Source organism: Cyprinodon tularosa, unplaced genomic scaffold (genome assembly GCF_016077235.1).
Source record: "Cyprinodon tularosa strain WSP-4 unplaced genomic scaffold, ASM1607723v1 ctg331, whole genome shotgun sequence".
NCBI classification, from domain to species: domain Eukaryota; kingdom Metazoa; phylum Chordata; class Actinopteri; order Cyprinodontiformes; family Cyprinodontidae; genus Cyprinodon; species Cyprinodon tularosa.
The window spans coordinates 92,294-116,470 of NW_024039043.1; the positions used below are offsets into that span (position 1 = coordinate 92,294).

The following is a 24,177-nucleotide window of genomic DNA, read 5'->3' on the forward strand; positions in this document are numbered from 1 at the left end:
GCTATTTCACAGTTTTTTTCCTATGACAATATTAAATGTCATGACGCTTTCAATGTAACTTAGCCTTGAGTGTTCATTAGCCTCTAATTAAGCATCCTTATTAATTAATGACCAAACAACAGGCCATCAATCACTGGCAGCGCCTGCTCATGCAGAATCTGTGACCCAGGACGCCGACGGGAGCAGCCATGATGACAGCGGGCTGGACAGCAAGGCGACACAAGGTACAGCTGTCCAGATAACAAACACTGCTGCTGCGAGGGCGCAGCTGTGAAAACAGACTTTGATCAGGAAAAGTATTCTAGTGTTTCATTTATTTGTAGAAAAGCTCAAGTCATCTGTCACCAGATGACAGGCTTAAGGAGAACTTTTTTTTTTTGTTCTAAAATCACAGGGAAAATGCAGAATGTTTGCTCATTAAATCGAAGCTTGAAAGTTAAAATGTATGTCATTAAAAAAATCCATCTCTCTTTAAGAATAGATGTATTCCTGCTGGTTGGGATTTATTTAGCTCCCGTTGACTGAGCTAGAACAACAGATTTTATTTTTTCACCTACCGGTTGCTTTTGATGCTTAACAGACCAATCTACTGGAAAGGTTTTGAAAGATTTCACAGTGAGGCTGCGCCTGAAATTGAGCAAAATTAAATGAAGCATGAAGCAGTTTACAGGGGCTGGCAGTTTAATGGAAACAGAAGTTTTAATATATTCATTTTGCCACCATTATTGTCTTGACAGAGATAGACATAAAAAAACAGATATAAGATCTTAAACTGACAGTAATCTTGAATTCAGCCTCATCAGAAGAGAGAGTAGGTTCAGCCCACCTCAGCTCTACGCTATGGTAAGGACCACCAAACCAGACAGCGGGGTTGTTCAAAACCTATTTTTAATTGAATGTCAGTGAAGCAAGAAGAGAACTGGCCACTAATTAATGGCTGTCTTAATTGTTCTCATGACGAGTTTGTTTGGACATCATTTGCATAATTAACACCCAGTAATAAATCATTTAAAGGGGAATTGTCTGTCAGACAGCGGGGCAGAATCTGCTTCTTTTGTGCCAGGAAGTTTTATCATCAAAAAATGGGAAACATGGAGCAGAAAAAAAATGCTTTGAACTCAATAATACTTCTTTGTTAGGGATCAGTGGTCATGGCTGTGTAGGAGCTTTAGTATTTGTATGAACTGATTATTTCTTCTCTAAGGCATTCTGTTACCAGCATTTATTACACGTTAAATAATTGGATTTGGCTTGTATCTATATAAAGCTGCTTTGAATGATTTCATTGCCTTATTCAACCCTAAAGGGTGAATTCTTTATTTTTCCTTAAGGCAATCCCTTAAGGCACATTCGGAAGATTTCTGTGTATGTTTAAGGACCTAACTTTATCTAGAATTACTAAAAAGATTAACATTGATCTGATTGTTATATCTAAAATTGGTCTGATATCAGCCAAAAAAAAACCAATATCAGCATAAATTGGTCTGTGTCAAAAATCTCCAATATAAGCAAGCTGATAAAAACACTACCTTTCATTTGGTGCTCATTCCTATTGTTGATTATTGTTTTCTTTTTTTTTATTAATAATCAAGCCTTTTCTTAAAATTTCATATCGATATCGGCTAATCACAAAGCATAAACACTTTTTATGAAAGACGAAAAACGAGCTAATTGATTTTTGTTATTAATCAATACTCAATACTCATTCAGCGTTGATTTAAAAAAAATACGACTAAGAATAAATGTATTACATATCAACAAACAGTATGTAAAATGTTCACTAATAGAGGAAAGGTCAAAGGCAAAAAACAATAAATAAATGTGTTCCTATTACTATTACCAGAGCCAAATCCATGAGTGGAAACCTTCTGTTTGCTTCTAAACTCTTCTGGCCTCCAGCACCTTTACCAAGAAAGATTCAGGTTGATCAGCAAACCTGCTAGAGCTAGACCTTTACAATAAGTTAACCAGCCTCTTTAGAAACTGATTTTATGGTCTAGCACAGAGTACTAATATATAACCTTCAAGCAACACTGTAATTTTTTACTCAAGTATTAGCTTAATTTGTTGGACACTGTTTCTTTTAATAAGTTGTTTTCACATCTGTTGGCAGATGTTGTGTGGTGATGCTCCATGCAGGTTGCTCTTCTCAGAACCTAGACTTTATATCCTGAGAGGTTCGGATCCGTTACCCAATGAGTCATGTGACCCAGAGTCCTTCTTTACGGTGTTCTGTCAGATCAACACACCACCTTAGACCAGCATACCCATCAATACCCGTTTATCCCTTTCGTTTTGTACGAAAAGTACACTTTAAACTACCTCAACAGGCGTGTATCCCTTTAGTCATGTTAAAAAAAAACTATTTAATGACTTACCTTTCTGGAGTTTTTTTGAAGTGTATGGTGATCTGACCTTAAATTGTTTTTTGTATATCACTAAAGGGATACTCACCTGTTGAGGTAGTTTAGTGTTTTTTTTGTAAAAAACTAAAGGAATAAATGGGGATATAACTAAAGGGAAAATCGGGACTAGCATACACGTATGCAAATTAGGGTTGTCACGATACTAAAATTTAAAACTCGATACCGAGACTCAGGAAAAATAGTCGATACTCGATACCATTTTCGATACCACAAGGATAAAAACCAAAATTTAACACAAATATTTTCATTAATCCATAAAATACAAATAAATAAAAATACAATAAACAATAAGAACAATAGTTTGAGGTTGTATGCTGTGCACAATATTAAGCAAGCTTGATAAAAAAAAACTAACAAAATTAACTTCCTTGGCTATGCTTTGCACACATAACAATGACACTAGCCAAAGCAGTTAACAAACAAATATAATTCTCAGCAGCTGCACCTGTTACAAAAAAGTCTGAAACTGAAAAGTGCAAAGAATTATTCAATCACACTGTGTTCAGAAAGTGCATTTCCCTCTATTCTGCACTCTAGATGAATGATTGTTTAGGTGCCACTGGTGGTAGCACTGTATCGATACTGTTGAAAATAAGTATGGTATCTGGATACAACATTTTTGTATCGATACTTTTTTGAGTATCGATACTTTTGACAACCCTAATGCAAATCTGATATCTTGATCTGACAGAATGACAGCAGTCTTAGCTCCACATAAAAACAAGAGCTAAAAAAGCTAAAAATTGTGGGTAAGAAACAAAAGCCACCTGAAACTTAACTGATCGGACATATTTGAGGTTTTCTGATGTAGTATTTAATCTAGAGAGGTGAATTTAGCTGAAAGTAGCTAAAAGTTAAACAGAGTTGCTTTAATTAATTACTAGCAGAGTAACGTTTAGCTTCAGGAAAGCTGCTCCTCTGGAGTTTGAGTCATCATTAGAGTGATTAGCCAATCAGAAAGAAACTTCCTGTGACATGATGGCTACTTCACCTTATAAAATCAATAAATAAATGGTTTGTGCTATTTTACATAAGCTCCCCTGTTACTATCTCATGACTGGGATGTTTTTTTTTTTCTTCAGCCATTGAAGTCTATAATAATTTCAATAATAAAAGAAAGATTTGTAGATTTTTTGTTTGTTTATTAAAAAAAAAAATCTCAAATTATTAACCTTAAGTCAAATTATTAACCTTAATTAAATCTTTGATTTGTCTCTTCTTTGGAGGAAGTTTTCACATCTGTTGGCAGCTTACATAAAAACAGACAGGACAATATCAACGAGCAAGGTTTCGAAAAGAATCATAAATTTGACAAAAACGGCTAAATAATGCTGGGAATGACTAAAATTAAAGGCTGATAAAAACATCCCTGTTGCAAGTGAAGGCTCAAAATCGAGGTGTGTGTGCACACTACAATCTTTATTTCCTTTGGATTGCAGAGGCCAGAGTTTACATGCAAACCACAGGGAGGTACTGAGGGTCAGGAACCAGCAGATGGACGGATGTAAGGAGGAACCATCGTGAAGATTCCTAATTTTTGACACATACAGTCAAAAGGCATGATCATTCCAGCAGTGTCATCTGAGACACTATCTCTGCTTCCCCTACATCATCTTTGTGGTTTAATTTATTGCTTCAATTATCAGTGGGGGAGAATTTTATTCTGATGTTGTGTTAAAACTGTGTTTCTTTTTATCAGTTTTTAAAGCGTTGCTTAAAATGACCATAAATGTCTTTTTTTTCTGTCAGTGCCGTTTGTTTTCGACACCATTGATGAATATAACCTGTAACAGAGGTGTGTACATATATATAGTCACCATTTTTATTATTATTATTGTTATTATTATTATTAAATGAAAAACATGGCATGTTGTACAGTCAGTAAATGACCTGTATTGTGTATGTTATGCAGTAGTGCAGTTTGACAATACAAACAATACAGATCCTTTTTATTAAACTGTGTCATTGCTTGATTTTAGATTGAGTTGTTGTTTTTATTACTTTTGAAACTCTGGATGTGCTTCTATGTTTACATTTGTTAGGCAATGGGGATATAAAATATATATATATATATATATATATATATATATATATATATATATATATATATATATATATATATATATATATATATATATATATATATATATATATATATTACACACACATTTATATTTACACATGTATATATGTGTTACTATTTATTTTCGTGTTTCTCATCTCCTGGCAACTTGCTTTACTAAAGTGGGAAACATTCATATATTTCTCCTGTTGCATAATTCTTAATTTTGATTATATAGCCCAACAGACAATATCTCACTGAGCCTGCAAACTTATAAAAGTGTATACATTTGTTTCTTTTGTATACACTCTTTGTATACAAAATAACAATATAGTTTGTCAAAGTCTAAAAGCTAAAGGAAAGCAACATGGTGGAGACAGGATAATGGCAATCCCAACTGCAGGGAGAAATGATGACAAATCAACACAAATTACAAAATAAAAATGTGATTTACAGATTAAATATGGGCATAAAACAGTCCAGTCAATGCTGTCAAAAATTACCTTATTTTAGTAACTGTTCAAAAGATAATGCCTAGTTAAACTCTGATTATATGTTAAAGATAAATTTTAAATTCATTTTGAGATTGTAGTAACATTAAAACATGTTAAATTCTACTGTTTAATGAAACTAGTAATTGGAAGAAATTTAAAACAAATGTTGGCATACTTGAATGTAAATCTATTTTATGTTCACTGAATGCTCGTGATGTGTAGTCACGCCTCCTTTGCATAAATTACTGCAGCCTTGCCTGGAGGAGACTGTAGCTCTGCTGAGGTGTTTTTTGAGCTTTTATTTCTGCCCTAATTTAAATTGCATCCGTTGGGTCTGGTGTTTATTATTTACATTTTTAAAAATACTCTTAAAATGTAATTGTGGTTAAGGTCAGTCGAGGTTGCTGGTCCAGCAGCCAGAGCTGTGTTGCTTTCATCCTTAAACCAGCTGTTGGTACTTACGGCCCATGTCTCAAAGTCCTGCTGGAAAATGAAATCAGGATCTTTGTAAACTTTGACAACAAACAGCGCACATTGGTCCAACACCAGCAGATAACCCCCCCCAACGCCCCCCCAACCCCCCCCCCCCCAATCCAAAAAATTGGACTTTTGAAACTTTACAAAGGACCTCAGGCATGTTACTTTCTACATCTTGCTCTTCCTATAGAACCTTAATATGCATTCTAATCCAAAACATACTTTAACCTGCAGAGAGGACTTTGGAGCACTAAGCAAAAGTTCATCCAGGTGAGATATTTCTGACATGAGTACAGGAATGATAATATTGTGGATTGCTTCTTAACACCTATAGGGCTGATGGATCTTAAATCAATGGCCCCAGATAAATTTTAAGCCTTGTGGTTCTCCCACAGTATATTAATTATCCTTTTTACATCTGCTCCATTTTCTACTGCAGTTGTCCTTGCACCAAATTTTCCATTCACATGCTTGAACTAAACACTTAACTGCCAGTTTCTTTAGCAATAACTTAAGGTAATATAATTCTTGTGGAGTCTGTCAGATGGTCTGACATCTGCCAAGTCAGCAGTCTTACCCTTTCTTATAAAGGCCACACTATAACATTTCTATGTTAATTCATAATATATTTGTTTTGGTCCTACAAAACATTTTTAAGTAACTACACTGTTACAAACTACATTGTAAGATTATCAATAGCTATAGGTCTTAATTTTCCATTTTGATATGTTAAATCCTATATGAGCTTAACCTTTTGAACTTAACCTAATTGTAAAAAAAAGAAAGTATTCCACATTTTAGATTGCGAAGCAGAACAGTGTTAGAACTATGAATTTACACAGTAAATTTTGCAGTGTTAACACTTTAAAAGCTAAATTTACCACCAATACGAGTGCATTTGTTCCCACTCTGAATTAGTGTTAAATTAACTCTCTTTATAGTGTATATGTTGCTCCAGTAGTTGTTGCAATAACTCTAAAAGGGTCAATTTACTTTGACACTTCATATTTAACACTTAAATGTACTATGTACAAATATTGAAAAATTTCAGCAATGGGAAAAGATCTTAAGAAACCAAACGTTTCAATGCCGGATATTATATAGTTATTGTACTCATGCAGTCTTGTGTAAATGTGCTCTGTGCCCTTTCCTGGACGCAGACAGATGAGTGGGGAAGCAGGACTAAACCGATACCTGTGCTGCAGGCGGTGGCTCCTTTTCAGCAGCTGACGGGTGAAGAACAACGCTTCACATAAACTAACGTGTGAATGAGTCATCAGCTTTTCAGATGACCACCTTAGAGGCTGTCTTGGCTGAAAAAGATTTGACTTCATTTTGCACTGCTCTGCTCTTTTAACATCCTCTTGTATCCCTTTCTGTCTCTCTCTCACATACACACACACATGCATCCCTCACAATTGACTGAGCAGCTTTGTCCTGCTGAGAGATGTGTAATGGAAAAGATAAATGGAGGATAAAGCTAAGGTGACAGCACTGAGTTCATGTGCGTTTGTGTATTTGCATGTGTGTTTGTGTGAGCCCGTATGTGTGCGCTGCACAACAGACCAGCAAACCATCTGCTCATCTCCCCTTAATGAACAAAGCAAACAGCAGGAGTCAAGGCTGTCTCCAAATCTGGAGTCTCTTTATTGGTAAGCACACACACGCATACACACACATCCCCGCATTGTTTAATCTGATTATCTTTGATTGAGAACAGGGGCAAAGCAACCTTTTTAAACCTCACTCCCACATCAGTGACAGAGAAGGTCTGAAACACAATTAGCAAGCTGTTACTGAGCTCTGCTTTGCAGTCACATCTGACCACAGGCAGCCAAATAGACCTAATGGGTGGGAACTAACCAATGGGAACTAATTTAACTGCATCTGCAGGATGATGGGGAAACGCAACACTGTTAGACAGCTGTTCTCCATATCTTTTCAAACGTACTTGGACGAAACATAAGCACTGGATCAAATGGCAGCAGGAGCGTGCACACTCTGGCAACAAGGAACAAACTGATATGAATAAAACCGGCAGCCAGTATAGTAAAAGACAAAGCAGGTTCTCTGCAGAGGAAGTCTGGCCCTTGACGAGGTATGACACAGTGCACATAAAGGCCACAGGACCATAAGAAAAGGTAATTAATCTGGACTTTTTTGTAGCCATATCCTGCTTAAGACCCTAAGGACAATTAACACTGCCCCCCACCCCCTTCCCTCTGTCAGACAGAAGATCACATGACTTCAAGACATGAAACATTTCCTGTGCTGCTGGCCAAACAGATATAAATACATCATAATACGCAAAGGGCCTTCAGTGATGACTAGCTAAGGATGAAACATGATTACATCTGCGCTTCAGGGCATTGGAATACCCTGATATGGGTCAAATGATAATAGCAGGGTGCCATCATGAGTAAAATGAGTACTCAACAGGAGAATGATCTGGATACATGATCTGCCCTGATAAAATGCTTATGAACCCTACGCTAAATTCCAGCTAGGAGAACAGAGCGACTATTAGATGAGGGGGTTTTCAGCCTGGGGATAGATGTCTGCTAATAGGACTGAAAAACTAAATAGGTTTCAGTGTGTGAGTGAAACAAAAATCAATTCCTAGAAAATAAGAAAATCATAGAAAATTTTAACTTTATTTTCCCCCAAAATTTTAAATGCATGATTCGACATTGGTAATTAGTAGGTTTTCATTTTGTTTGTCTTAGTTTTTTGGAATGAATTGCCCAGGATTTAGACTTTTTTCCATTTTTATATATTAACCATGAATATAAATGGTTAATATATACCTAGTTAATATATACCTAGCATGATATATACTGTACAACATGAGTGAGGTAGGATGAAGGCAGAGCTCTCAGCCTATATATGATGCATGCATAAATGTATGCATGTGTTAAACCTCAGCAGCAATATACAAAAAAAAAAAAAACTTTTAGATCTTGTTTAAGTAGCTTTGGGTCCTTTTTGCACAGAATATTAAAAAAATTTTGTTGTTCTGCTCTTAATAAAGTACACATGTAAAATAAACTGTTGTTGGGTGGTTGTTTTGACCCTTTGTTTTTGTTTTTTGATTGTCTGCTTCTTAAAGGGGATGGCTCTCAAAGCTTACCAATTTGTATAAAGTTACTTCCAGTACCAAAAACAGGATACTGATCATGTGTATTAACTTGATCTCCAAGTGACCCAAGAGGTTCAGCAGATTTCTTTGTCAGCCAATATACTAAATTCTGCCCCATTGACACATTCGTACATATAGTTATATAAAGTGTGCTGTATTAGGTCAGTTTTGGTTTGAAAAAAATATTTCTACTAGCTAAATACCAGAAAAAGTAGTGGAATAATTCAGACTTAGAAGCTCACATTCACTATGATTAATTTTACCTTAAGCAATTAAACAAATCTAAGCCTCTTCAGATAGATTAATTCATGATACCTGAATTAAATGTAAAAACATATTTATTTTAAGGTGAAACATCAAACACTGCTTTTTGTCTGAGATTGGCTCATTACAAAAATTCAGGCAAGATATGACAAAATCATTTTGCGCCTCCATAAATGAGCAACTATCGTCTTATTTATAGGGCTAACAGGGTTTTTATCGCAAAGATGAACCCTGGGTGCAAAAAAGCACTTCAATTCCATTATGAACATGCTGACTGAGCTGGAATAAGCCAGATTACTAAATGCACACCAGGGCAAAGAACTTATTTTGGAGAGGTATATACTTAATGATCTAATGAAATTAAAAATGTATGTTTGGCCAATAATGTTAATGATAATAGCTGCATTTGGAGAAAAAGGCAAGAGGCCTGCAAATCTTAGAACAGTATGTGCAGAAGGAACTGGTGCACTTCCATAAAACACGACGTATCATGAGGAAATAATATAATGTAGAAATATTGAAGCAACATCTCACATCATCAACCAGGAAATAAAAATTTTCAGAAATTGGTCTTCTATTGAAAACAGTGCACATTATAATACACTGGTTACAAAGTGTTTTAAGGAAAACAATTCAATTATTTTGAATAGCTATCAAAAAGCCCCGATGTGTGTGCATCAGAACAGGCAGAGCTGAAAAGAATGGGGTCAAAAAAAATGTAAACACCTGTTCTATCAGGAGGGATTCACAAAAGTTATTTAAACCATTGTGAGAATTATTTTTTTTTTTTTTTTCAGGGAGAAATTCAAAATGTTGAACTGAAATCATGTAGTTCAAGAAATATTACCAAATGCCTAAAAAACTAAGCAAAGCACTAAAAAACATATAAAAAACCCCACTTTTAATTAGAGTTTCTTGCATTTCGCCAACTTTAGCAATTTATTTTCTTAACTAATATTTGAAAATTTTCCAGAGCAATGTTCAAATGTTTTATCAACCAGTCAATAAGGTTCTTATTTACATTTAGAAACAATGGATTTATTTAGATATAATCGAAGTTGTCTATTAAAAAGGGACATCATTAAACATGGTACCACAGCTCTATCTATCGTTCCATTTCTGTAACGCAATCTAACTTGCCAAAAAAAACCTTCCTTGCCTCCACGGCTTCCGTAGTAGATTCCTTCCTCCTCCTTTTCCTTATTGTGGCAACATGGATCTCCGTATCACCTTTATCGCGCTGTTTAGGAGCTAATTTTGTCTTGTCTGGGAGTTAGCGGCCTTTTTCCGGGTTCCTTCTCTCATCTGAACACCATGTTTATCACCACCGGCTCTCGGGGCCTGTGTAAGTATCGCTCCTTTCAACCCCCTTTGACAGTTTAAAGCTAACTGTTAGCATACCGCTGTCATTCATTTACTCATGGCTACAATTTGTCAGTTTTAGATTTTATTTTATTAAATTAATAGGTCTCGCGTTTCCCAGCAGCACGTCTGTTAAGTTAATGTGTTTTTAGTGAAATAATGATCATCTATAGTTAAATTATTGGACCGTTTTATGGTGAACTTTGAAGTATTTTTGTTTTTTAATTTTTTTTTTTTACAGACAAGGCTCCTCTGTGTAAAGGTCTCCTGTTGATCCTCAATGGGCTGACTGTGATGCTGACCCTTCTGCCTCAGTACCAGGACATGTTTGTGTACAGCCTGCATGCTGTGACACACCAGAACCAGGTATGCCTCAGACCCAGCGGCCAGGTATTCAGTTCATATTTAATGACTGAGGCGCTTCCTGTTTCTTATCTGCAGGGCAAACCTGCTCCACTCTTTAAATGGACTGCCTTCCTTTAGCTATCAGTAGGTTTATATTAACAATTTGAATTGTTACCATTTTATAGATGATTAGTTTCCCACTGAGTATTGCTTTAACTCTGAACACTTAGGCGCTGTAGGAAAAGCTGTTGATTTTGTTTTTCAATAAAATTAATTAGATCCTGTTTTGTGCAAATACAGAGAAACATCAGTGTCTATGTTAGACTTTCAAGCTAAAAATTAAGGGCTGAAACAATTAATTGGATTAATCTATTATTAAAATAATTGTGAACTAATATAGTAATCGATGAATCGTTAAATGGAGTATAGAGACTGTAAAATGTGTCTTTAGCTGACAGAGCGACCCACCTTGAGCAGCAATTATAATAAAATTGTAAAAAAAAAAATATGTAAACATTTTTGCATTTAAGAAAAAAAATACTTTTCTCGTCTGTTGGAAAAGTTTTAGTTTCGCCTGGTTTAATTTAGTACAAATCTTTAAGGAACCTTTTGCTATCCAATATTAATCGATTTGCAAAATAATCGTTAGTTACAACCCTATAAAAATCACATTCTGAAAAAAAATAAAGATTTCTTCCCCTTTATTATCTCCCATCAGTTACAAATCTGGATGATAAAGCAGCAGTATACCTACATATTATACATATTTATTCACATCTTTACTATTATTGTTTTGAAATATTTTATTGTATTGGTGTAGTCTAACCCTCCAAAATATAGAACTTCCAACCTGTAAAATATGCCCTCACAATGTCTGTAAAGCAAATATTTTATTCTCTGCTTATTTAGTGTTTCAAACCCTCAAGGAACCTTAAATTAGTAATCAATGTTTCCATGACATATAGGCAGTTTCTTTCTGACCATTAAGCCTCTAACACAGCAGGAAACATAAGTATTTGAACACCCTGCTATTTGAGAGTTCTCCCACATAGAAATCATGGAGAGGTCTGAAATTGTCATCATAGGTGCATGTCCACTTTGAGAGACATAATCTAAAAAAAAAAAATCCAGAAATCACAATGAATGGGTTATAACTAATTATTTGTATGATAAAGCTGCACATAAGTATTTGAATACCTGAGAAAATCAATGGGAATATTTGGTACAGTAGCATTTGTTTGCAATTAAAGAGGTCAAATGTTTCCTGTAGTTTTTCACCAGGTTTGCACACACTGCAGGAGGGATTTTGGCCCACTCCTCCACACAAATCTTCTCTAGATCAGTCAGGTTTCTGGGCTGAGAAACACAGAGTTTGAGCTCGCTCCAAAGATTTTCTATTGGGTTTAGGTCTGGAGACTGGCTAGGCCACGTCAGAACCTCGATATGCTTCTTACAGAGCCACTCCTTGGTTATCCTGGCTGTGTGCTTCGGGTCATTGTAATGTTGGAGAACCCGGCCTCGACCCATCTTCAATGTTCTAACTGAGGGAAGGAGGTTGTTCCCCAAAATCTCCCAATACATGGCCCCAGTCATCCTCTCCTTAATACAGTGCAGTCGCCCTGTCCCATGTGCAGAAAAACACCCCCAAAGCATGATGCTACCACCCCCATGCTTCACAGTACGGATGGTTTCCTTGGGATTGTTCTCTTCACTCTTCTTCCTCCAAACACGGTTAGTGGAATTATGACCTAAAAGTTCTATTTTTGTCTCATATGACAACATGACTTTCCCCCATGACTCCTCTGGATCATCCAAATGGTCATTAGAAAACTTTGACTAGTGCTGGTCTAAGCAAGGGGAACCTTCTTTGCCATGCATGACTTCAAACCATGACGTCTTTGTGTATTACCAACAGTAACTTTGGAAACAGTGATCCCAGCTCTTTTCAGGTCATTGACCAGCTCCTCCCAGGTAGTTCTGTGCAGATTTCTCACCTTTCTTAGGATCATTGAGACCACACCAGGTGAGATCTTGCATGGAGCCCCAGTCTGAGGAAGATTGACAGTCATGTTTAGCTGCTTCCATTTTCTAATGATTGCTCCAACAGAGGACCTTTTGTCCCCAAGCTGCTTGACAGATTTCTTGTAGCTCTTTCGAGGCTTGTGGAGGTGTACAATTTTGTTTCAAGAATCTTTGGAAAACTCTTGGTCTTTGCCATGATAGTATTTGGATTCTTACAGATTGTATAAAGCATACAGACAGGTGTATTTTTTCAGCTAACGACCTCAAACAGGTGCATCTAATTTAGGATGATAAATACAATGGAGGTGGATATTTTGAAGGCAGACTAACAGGTCATTGAATATCAGAATTCTAGCTGATAGAATTCTGACCAAATTCAAATACTTATTTGCAGCTGTATCATACAAATAAATTGTAAAAAACAAAGCATACATTGTGATTTCTGGATTTTTGTTTTTAGATTATATCTCTAACAGTAAACATGCACCTACCCCTCCATGATTTCTAAGTGGGAGAACTAGCAGGGTGTTCAAATATTTATTATCTTCACTGTACGGACAAAGAACCTGCCACCCGAGACCCTGAGCAGGATGGTAAGGGAAGTTTGAAGAAACAAACAAAACAAAAACAAAAACCTCTCCAGGAAAAAGTGACATCAAGGATGAACAAAGTCTTCATACAAAAGCAAAAGAAAACATTTGAATCTGTTATGAAGCTGTTTTGAATTTGCTGTAAAAGAAAAAATAAAAACTTTGTATTCCTTCCATCATAAATCCAGCCTCCTTGAACTATGCTTTGGACAGATTTAGCTTTTCACCAGCAACTCTAGGTGGGTCTGATGTGCAGTATCAAAAGGTTTACCCACTTTGGGTATAATAAAGGCTCTGTAATGCAGTAGGCTTTATTCTCCAATAAATGTTGCTGGAGCCGTATAATATCTGGAATTTTTAAGTCCGTTTTGAATGCTGCAGTTTTTGGAAGAAGCATCACTACCAAATGCTTGATAATCCCTCTGAATACCATGCTGTGTAAATGGGTAAACAGATTTAAGCCTGCTTCTCTGTGCGCTGTAGGTGTGGAGGCTGCTGTGCTGCAGGCTGATCTGTCTGGATGTGAAGGACTCCTTCTGCAGCAGCCTGCTCATTTACAACTTTCGAATTTTTGAGAGGAGGTTTGGAACCCGGAAGTTTGCCGTAAGTAATAATATTAAGCTTGAATGTTACAGTGGGTCATTCTCAGATTGCCAATATTGTTCACTACAAGATATCAATATAACAGTGATTTTTAACATGAAAACCAAGAAGAAATGAAGCAAACTAAAGAAAAAATGGAACATTAATCTTGAGCTCAAAGATAACAAATGATTGATTAGTTTACAAATAGATTTTGTAGCTTTTTTTAGCCACCCTTATCGGAGGTTTAGGATATATGAATGAGTTCTGTGAAATTTGTCTTCATGCATATTTCTTTTTTTTTCTCCCACTTATTAAAGTTTTGAAACTATATCAATTATCTGATTTTGGCGACTCCAAAACAATTATGTATTTGTTTGTGAACCATTTGGAGCTGGTGTTCTTTGGATCGCTGTGTTTGTGCAGAACTCATGTTCTCTTGGGCTTAAGATTGAAAACTGAAGGTCTTACTGAAAATCGTCGGTCACCGCTCCACTCTGCCCTGGCTGGGTGTTGACCCATCATGGTAAAAAGGGTCTAATTTTGCTGTAAGACTCCACAGAAAAGTAACATCCAGGTGTATTTCCCATAAAATAACCAATGTGTCGTAAAAATCCACCAAATATATATTTTTTTGTCATGAAAAGTAAGAATTGAGGGGTGAAAACACATAGTCCGTCTCCGTGATGACGCTGGTCCCCGATTTGGGATCATCTACGTAGCACATAAAACATCAATCATATCTTCCAGCCTAAGTATCAGATTACTTTAGAAAAACACCTCTTCGTGAAATAAAACACCACCCTGCACATAAAGAGTAGAGAAGGCATTTTTTGGTCATTTAACTTCACGTTGTCTTGACATTACCCTTAGGTGCGCATCCCCCTTTGAAAAATCCTTGATCCGCCCCTGGTAGCTTCCTCTTTTAGTTGATTGTTTCTGGTCTATTGTGGATATATCGATTGGTTTTGTGCATATTTCTTATCTTGTTCTTCTGTGGTTGCACCTCCAGTCATTCCTGCTGGCTACCTGGTTTCTCTCTGCACTGGCGGACTTCCTTTTGGCCCAGGCCTTCCAGTACCTGTTTGAATATGAGGTGGAGGAACTACCAGCAGGACTGTGAGTAGAAGGCCAATCTAGTTTTTGTTGCTTTAAGGATTTTTGAAAGTCTACAGATTTGTTCAAACATCTTTCTACTTAATAAATTGTGAACATTTTCAATTACTTGATAAATGTTTAACTTTAGTTGAACATGGGTGGAAATGTTTTACATTCATCTAACAAATAACTAACAGAGTTTAGAGCATAGTTTGGTAAAATTGACATTTTCGGTCAGAAAGATGAGATCCTTCCAAACTGAGTGAACTCTCCATCCACAGGCTCGCTCCAGTCTTCTCTCTATTTGTGCCTTTCTACCAGTCAGTCCCCAGAATGCCAGTCACTCAAGTCCTGGGCCACATCCAGATCACCAACAAAACTCTGGTTTACATAGTAGGCCTGCAGGTAAGCACATGTTTCAGTTCTCTACAAACATGGTTCTTTTTCTGCTTGCACTGATGTTAAATTCCTGAAAACCAAAAGTTTCCAATCCAACATCGTCTCAAATATGCTCTGTTGCAGCTGCTAACTTCCAGCCCCTTCATGTGGCTCCTTGCGTTGAGCGGACTGGTTAGTAACCATCACCTCTTTTCTTTAATCTCTAGTTAGAGAAAGACATCTACAATGCTGTTGCTCTAAATGAAAATATATTCCAAATGTTTTTTTAAGGATAGTTACTCGCTGTCTGATAAAACAAGCAGGACCATCACACTAGATAATCTGCTATGTTGTAACAGCGTTTAGTCTGTGTGCAATGCAGCATTGCAAAACAGACATTTTCCTATTTTGCAATGCAGACTGTGCAACTGTGTGGTTGCTCTTTGTTTAAGAATTACACCTCTTGTTGTTTTACTTGCTAACCCCAGGAACGCATTGTGACATTCCTGTGACATTTTTAGTTCATACAAATAGGCAAAGCTTTCAGTATTGATGCCGTTTGTGTTTATTTTTTCAGATCTCAGGAGGATTGTACCACTCCAATGTCCTCTGGTTGCAGAAGATCCTGTTTGTTCCTGCCTGGGTATCTTTCGTTGGAAAGTATACCCTGGAGCCTCTCCTTTCCAGTGAGTTCCATTGCTTACTTTGCCACCATCACTCCTTTGTTAGTCATTGGAATAACAGCTGAGGGTCTGATATTCAGGCACATTCCTGCTCCTCTATTCTTGCTGTAAAATAGTCACATTTATTTATTCATTATTTAACCAACGGGTTTACTGCTGGGGTAGATTTACAAGGAAGTACCGCCGAATCCCACCGTCAACCAGACACAGCTCTGCATAAACCAAAGTGAATCTTTTTTTCAGAAATTTGGGGCTTTTCCAATAAATGATGGTCTCCCCAATGCGATTCAAAAGTTGTTCATAGAGAACAATTTAGCAGCAGCCCGTGATGTTAAGATTCATCTGTGTTTTTAGTGTGAGATGCCGACAGAGAGACCTTGAAAAGAAATGCTATGGGGTTGCTAGGAGTAACGGCATGTCCAAAGCGAAGGGTCTGGGAGGCTGGTGATGGATTAAATATTAAACAATCATTCCAGCCGCTAAATAAGGTAAACATGCCCCTTGTTATATTCAATGCCAGCACAGGAATAATATGTGATGTTACTGTATGCAATAGCTTTATATCAGGAACGAGTGCAGCACTAATGTCTGCTGGGATGGTGATGTCATTGGCCGTTATTAAAAATTATTCTATTTTAACACAAATGACAGTTTTACCTGCAGAAATAAAGTAGCACTGAAAAGGTTGGCTCGATCATTTTGATTCAATTCAAAGCTTAATGGATAGTTGACCTCTGGGTGACCTAAAAAAATATTTTTAATATCTCTGAAACATAAGCAGCACATATTATGACACACACACACATATATATATAGATTTTTTTTCTTCTTTCATTTTTATAAATAACCATTTAAAATGCACAAACCTGCATTAATGAAGTAATAACCATTCAGTCTTTTTGCTTAGCAGACACTGTGTTCGGTCTGAACGCACCATAAGTTTGCATTGTCATGCATCTAAGCATGGTTATAATTTTATATGAGCAACATCTTCCATCTTCAGTGTTTTCTGTTTGCTTATCTTGGCTCCATCTTGAAGGTTTTCCAGTTTTAAGAATTTTCTCCACCATTTTCCTGGTGGTCAATTAGTCCCATGCCTGGTTTGCATGGCAAGCTAATTGTGTCAGCCCTGTTTAATCTGACACAAAGCACACAAAATCAGAAAGTATTTCCTGAGGAAAAAAAAAAGTAATCGACCTCTTTAGATCCTTTGCTCTGCTGTCTCCACCCGTTAAGCAAACAAAGTTTCTTATTGTAAATTTAACACACAAAGTATCACGATCGCTTCCTCCTCGTCTACCGTGTTTATTTACTTTGAACTAAATGAAATCTGTTTGTGTATTTTCCGTTTGTTGTGTTTCAGGTTAGGATTTAAAAAAAGACTTGTAAGATTTTGCTGTGTTAGTCAGGCCTTAAAGACCTAAAAAAACAATGTCTACTTCAATTTTCACCAAGGTTTGAAGGTTATTAGGAGTAGGTTGATATTTCTCAGACTGATGACAGTCAAGACTGAATGGAAACCTTGTTTTATCTGAAAATGCAGCGGCCTTTATCTGATTCTTATCACATGTGGAAGGAGGTCATTTCTGTTCATTAAAAGGATTCTTATAAACTCAGAAATAACCTGTTGTACATGGTTATCTGATTGGAAAGGTTTTGATAAATTTACAAATTACAATGTAAATTTACAATGAAAGATTTCTGTTTTTAAATTTCCTTAATTAATGACTGTGACAAGTTAGACCTGTTTTAAAAACTAACAAGGAAGTTAATGGTATTGTCAAAACAGACAAATGCCCTGAAAATTCTGCAACATGTTGCCTCATATACAGAGCATAATGGTACACCCTTTTTCCAACTTTTCATCCCCAGAAACCACCAAGTTGAACACAATGCTTACATTATGAAAATAGTTTAATGAAAGAGATACAACTTGGTCTAACTGGCCTTTATCTAAGGATTCTGAAAGAAGTAATGAACCAGACAAGAGATTATACTCAGTTATATAAACAAGAGCAAAATCAGGAAATAACCTGAAAAAAGGGGAATCAGAATCGAATCTGTTTAAAGATATCCGATGTGAACCATGGTGGTGGTACTGTTATTGATTTTAGTCAATTTTATTGCATTTAACATTACAGGACCATGGAATCATTCTTATTATTTTTTGTGTCCTGTTTAAATATGCATATAATTTAATTCTAATGTAAAACAGTACTGAAAGCTTCAGGTATTACTAGATTATGAAGTTGCAGGTGATACTAACTTTGTCGTATATATGATAAAAAAACAAAAAAAACAAACAAAGATTATTTCCATTAATAAAACATCTATATCTATATCTCAAGTGTTTAAAGTTTCTGAATGTGTGTAAGCACTGTACACAGTTCTGGTGTCATTCTCACAATATGCCTTTTATTGTATTTTTTTTATAACTTGGACATTATACATTTATTGTCAATGAAATTTCTTTTGTACAGTTCAGCATTGATCAAACGTAAACAGTGTGGGAGAATTAAAAACATGGGACAAAAAAACGCATTGATATGGAAAGTTCGGAGCATTAAATATATATGAAGCAATTATGCAGTGTTTTGGTTTGGTGTTGTCAGTTTGATGCAGAGTTTCTGACATGATTTAGAGTTTTTTCAACAGTTCAGCTGTCTGGTAGCGGTGGGGAAGAAGCAGTTGGACCTGCATCGGATGCTTCGAAGCTTTTTCCCAGAGGAAAGCAGGGAGAACAGTCCTTGGTTGATTGTGGTCTGTGATCACCCTGTGTGCCTTTCCACATCCTCCTGGTGTTGCCGGTATTGTGGAAAAGATCCTGGATTTTTTTGGCTGTGGTTCTGCTTCGCTGATTTGATTGCACGGTTCAAGTTGGCACATGCTCAGTGCCAACCTCTTCACCAGACTTGAAAGCTGATTTCTGAACCTCCCCATTCATCCAGGGTCGTTGGTTGTGCTCAGGTGGTGGTGTCCTTTTTGATGCTGACATCCCCAACGCATTTGTTGATGTAGGCTGACACAGTCATGGCATACTCATCTATATTTATCTTGTTGTCATAGGTTGCTGCAGCTTTCATCATATTCCAGTCAGAGCATTAAAAATAATCTTGGAGTTTCTCCATGGCCTCCTCACACCACACTCTGACTTCTTTGACTGTTGATTTTAACCCTGATTACCTGGGGCCTGTATGCAGAAATTAGCATGACAGAAAGGGGATCTGATCATCATGGGGGCGGGGAGCAGCTCTGAATGCATCTTTGATGTTAGACTAGGTTAAATCAAAAATATTTAGTTGTCCACATGTTGGTAGAAATGAGGGAGCACAGTCTTAAAGTTAGCCTGGTTAAAATCCCCAGCAATGATGAAAACTCCCTCTGTGTATGCAGATTGAAGCCCAGAGATAGCCTTGTATAGAGTGTATCTTTATGGCCTCTTTTGTATTAGCGCTGGGGGACACATAAACAGCAATAATGCTAACCACACTAAGCTCTCTGGGCAGATAGAACGGTCTGCAGTTAACAGTCAGAAACTCGATGTCTGGAGAGCAAAAGCAGGAGAACGATCTAGCATTTTTTCACCAGCCCACTGTTATTGTAAACCCAGAACCCACCACCTTTAGTCTTACCGCTTATTAGTTCTTTGTTTCTATCGGCACCGAATAGTGCAAGGCCCTCCAGGCTAATAGCATTGTCCCGTATCGATGAATGAAGCCAAGTCTCAGTCAGAATAATGGTGCAGCAGTTACTCATCTCCTTTATTGAAGTTGAGTTTAAGTCGGAGATCAACCATTATTTTTTCCAGTCAGCAGATATTGGAGAGCAGGGTTCATGGGATCAGTGTTCTGTGGTAATTCCTTCTTAGTTTCGTCTTTAGCCCGCCTCTGCTGCTCCTTGCACGCCGTCTCCCACATCGCTCCCTCCGGCCTGGCCTTCTCAGTGAGTCCTCTCTTTACATCACCCTATAGCACTCCACAGCTTTTTAAACAATCAAGATCGGCTGTATTTAAAGCATTTTGTGACCGTAGCTCCAGCAGGCATTGGCGGTCATAGATGCGTGTTAAATGCCTGGTTTGTAGCATTCTAAACGGCATATTTTGTGGAATTGTTGGAAGAATTGTCAAGAGCTGTATCAGTCCATTACCGTCAGGCACCGCCATGATGAAGACGTGTGTGTAATAAGGTGTGTTTCCATTAATGTCGCCCAGGTTCACAGCCGACTGATGAGACGCCTCTGGGGATGGGGGCCACCCTAGACATCCAGAGGCAGCAGAGAATGGATCTGCTCGACCAGCAGATGCTAATGGCACAATACGAGACCAGAAGGAATGCCAGACATCAGCCACAGGTGGGCTCCCACACCAGGAGGTCCTCTGATCCCCATCCACAAGGGTGCATCATCTCCATTTGGTTGCTTGTAACAATGAGCCACTGATACCTTTATTTTAAGGATCTTTATTTTTTTTTGTTGAATCCTATATAAAGAACAGTTTAATGATAAAACAGCAGCTGGTTTTGGTTTTTCTTTGTTTATTTTGTTCGGTTTTTTGGAAGCAAATGTTCTTCTATGTAGAATTTCTTTAGATGATTTGATTTAAATGCATTATTAGTCCTTCGTTAGTCAGTGGTTTGATTTGTAACTCTAATTTGCTACAAAATACAAAAAAAAGAGATTTCCTCTGAAGTCTTTTTATTTCTTTGGCTCACATTTGGGTGCTTTCCATGGCTGCTTGACCAGTTTGATAAGTTTGTAGCAATGCTATAAAACTCTTTTGTTATGTTTCCCTAATGCTGACAAGGAACTTTTTATGGCATGTTGGTCATAGTGTAAATTACACTTTGTGCTCTAAAAAGTATTATATTTCTTTCCTTTCTGTGTGTGTAGGCTGGGTTGTTGCAGTGGACCAGGTTATTCCCTTCTTTGAGACACAGAGGACGGAATAGGCCTCCAGTGCAGCCCCAACCTCAGGCCCAGACACACCAGTCCACACAGCCACCGCTGCTGGAAAACTCTCCCATTGCAGAGGAACAGGTAGCACTCAGAACAATGTTCAAAAAGGTTTTTCATTTGTGTTCTGCTCTAATTGCACATTTTCTCCACAGGTTGCACTGTTAGTGGAAATGGGTTTTTCCAGAATCGACGCCCTGGAGGCCCTCAGAGCTTCAAATAACGACATCAACATGGCAACTAACTTCCTGCTGCAGCACTGAGGGGAAGGATAAATGAAAATAAGATGTATACAGACAGCAAAATGTAAGGAAAACAGAGAAAAGCTGTTGCACCGAACCAAAAAGCGAAAATGCTGGAGAATTAGAGCGAAGTCAAATGAATATTTTAGAGATAAATTGCCGGCAGTGCCTCTGCTCCTTGAAGCAAGGTTGAGCAAAGGTTACCTGAACCAAGGCCCACTGTAGTCTGGTTCATGGAAGAGCTTAAAGCACAAGGTGAAAGATGTTTGCCACATTTTGCTCTTTTTCTGTGATTCTAGAGAAAAACTGAGCGCTGAAGCAAAGCAGACAAACTAGAGCTCTGACTCCAGTGAATAGCCTGCAAGCATAATTAGACATGCAGGTTTCAGATATCTATAAAACATGTGCTTCAAATACCAACTTTAATCAAGATCTCAAAGAAACACTGAATGTTTAACAGATCCATCACATGGATGCCAAGTTAAAGTTGTCTATGATGCTGCTCTATCTATCCAGATGTCCTATTTTCAAAATGGCTCCATGTAGGTGAAATTATATATTATATAAGAAAGAAATATACTCCTTTTTGAAAGAATGCGTCAGAATTATTATGCAACTTTTTTCTCTCACCCTCACACTGTAATCAATAAGCAGTCACCTTTGGCCTGCCATTGATTGGTGAAAGTGTAAAGGGATCTGAAGGACATGTGGCAAGTGACCCATTTCACTGGCTGTGGTTCATAGATGTAGCGCAGCTAATCTTTTTTTCTGGTTTAGAACTTAGGCAGAAGCAGACCGTTAACTAAACGAGCCGTACATCTTTGGAGCCAAGCGGTATATTTCAACTCTTGTGATGCTGGTTAGAGAAGCTTTCTCAGGGTCTGTGAGGCGACTTCTTGTCTGTAACAACACCTTTAACAGATGAGCTTTAGCCCATTCGGCTTTATTTATTTTGTCTTAATGTGTCTTTTCTTTTCCTTTTTATTTTATTTGTTGGCAATTTGGTTTGATTGGTTGATCTTATAGCTCTGTTGATGTTTAATATGCAATAACATGACAAGACATTTAGGGAAACGTTGCACTGTGTTTTACCTGTTGTGTCCTTGAACATAGATGCACAAGTAGTTGTATTGCAGCCACTGTGTATTGATGTCAAAGACAAATGCTAATATTAAAATTGTTGCATAATAACATATGACCACTGATCTAAGTCACTCATTTGTAATTATGAGATCAAAGCTGTAATAAATGGCAGAGATGTGGGATGAGTTGCGTTATGTTGTATTGTAATGGTTCAAAAATTGATGTGTGAAATAAAAAAAGAAAGTTCCTGACTGAATTATTTCACGATGAATTAGTTATTTTTTTACCCCTAAATTAGACGCGCAGCCACATTCAGAAAAAAATCACAAAGAACTATATGAGTACAATGAGCTCTTAAACTGAAGTAATTTTAAAGAAAATCTTACATTTCTTTGATTGTAGATTTTACTCATATATATATATATATATATATATATATATATATACACTATATTGCCAAAAGTATTTGCTCACCTGCCTTGACTCACATATGAGCTTAAGTGACATCCCGTTCCTAATCCATAGGGTTCAATATGACGTCGGTCCACCCTTTGCAGCTAGAACAGCTTCAACTCTTCTGGGAAGGCTGTCCACAAGGTTTAGGAGTGTGTTTATGGGAATTTTTGACCATTCTTCCAGAAGCGCATTTGTGAGGTCGCACACTGATGTTGGACGAGAAGGCCTGGCTCTCAGTCTCCGCTCTAATTCATCCCAAAGGTGTTCTATCGGGTTGAGGTCAGGACTCTGTGCAGGCCAGTCAAGTTCATCCACACCAGACTCTGTCATCCATGTCTTTATGGACCTTGCTTTGTGCACTGGTGCACAGTCATGTTGGAAGAGGAAGGGGCCAGCTCCAAACTGTTCCCACAAAGTTGGGAGCATGGAATTGTCCAAAATGTCTTGGTATGCTGAAGCATTCAGAGTTCCTTTCACTGGAACTAAGGGGCCAAGCCCAGCTCCTGAAAAACAACCTCACACCATAATCCCCCCTCCACCAAACTTTACACTTGGCACAATGCAGTCAGACAAGTACCGTTCTCCTGGCAACCGCCAAACCCAGACCCGTCCATCAGATTGCCAGATGGAGAAGCGCGATTCGTCACTCCAGAGAACGCGTCTCCACTGCTCTAGAGTCCAGTGGCGGCGTGCTTTACACCACCGCATCCGACGCTTTGCATTGCACTTGGTGATGTATGGCTTGGATGCAGCTGCTCGACCATGGAAACCCATTCCATGAAGCTCTCTGCGCACTGTTCTTGAGCTAATCTGAAGGCCACATGAAGTTTGGAGGTCTGTAGTGATTGACTCTGCAGAAAGTTGGCGACCTCTTCGCACTATGCGCGTCAGCATCCGCTGACCCCGCTCCGTCAGTTTACGTGGCCTACCACTTCGTGGCTGAGTTGCTGTCGTTCCCAAACACTTCCATTTTCTTATAATACAGCTGACAGTTGACTGTGGAATATTTAGGAGCGAGGAAATTTCACGACTGGATTTGTTGCACAGGTGGCATCCTATCACAGTTCCACGCTGGAATTCACTGAGCTCCTGAGAGCGACCCATTCTTTCACAAATGTTTGTAAAAACAGTCTGCATGGCTAGGTGCTTGAATTTATACACCTGTGGCCATGGAAGTGATTGGAACACCTGATTCCAATAATTTGGATGGGTGAGCAAATACTTTTGGCAATATAGTGTATATATATATATATGTGTGTGGCCACATTTCAGGCTTAAAACATAAGAATATATGTTTTTTTTTCTGTGAAGAATCAATAATCTGAAGGTTGGCCTTGGAGGTCACCTGGGGGGTGTTAAGGGACCTGGCCAGTAGGAGGGATCGGAGCCACCTTTTGTTTCCCCTAATTCTTTGTTGCTACTGTATCAATATACACCTACAGTTTATTGATCTCAGTGCTTCCCAACACTATTTAGAACTGAAGAAGCGTCTTGGATGAGGGGTGAAACTTCTTCTACAAATC

General features: G+C 37.8%; 2 protein-coding genes across 3 annotated transcripts in view; both read left to right on the forward strand.

Moving 5' to 3' along the window:
* dachc (dachshund c) overlaps positions 1–4,404 on the forward strand; it is a 32,040-nt gene extending 27,636 nt beyond the window's left edge. For both annotated transcript variants that reach the window (XM_038293903.1, XM_038293904.1), the window contains exons 10-11: positions 123–224; positions 3,866–4,404. In XM_038293903.1, the coding sequence (XP_038149831.1) occupies positions 123–224; positions 3,866–3,903 (140 nt within the window). In that variant the 3' untranslated portion in view covers positions 3,904–4,404. The remainder of the gene's footprint in view (positions 1–122; positions 225–3,865) is intronic.
* A 5,623-nt stretch (positions 4,405–10,027) lies between these two features.
* ubac2 (UBA domain containing 2) lies at positions 10,028–22,457 on the forward strand. The gene is made up of 10 exons (XM_038293905.1): positions 10,028–10,207; positions 10,466–10,590; positions 13,665–13,784; positions 14,776–14,882; positions 15,143–15,266; positions 15,384–15,431; positions 15,817–15,925; positions 20,134–20,273; positions 20,811–20,957; positions 21,029–22,457. The coding sequence occupies exons 1-10, from the start codon at positions 10,177–10,179 to the stop codon at positions 21,134–21,136; spliced, it is 1,059 nt and encodes a 352-aa protein (XP_038149833.1). The 5' UTR covers positions 10,028–10,176; the 3' UTR covers positions 21,137–22,457.
* Positions 22,458–24,177: the final 1,720 nt, after the last annotated feature.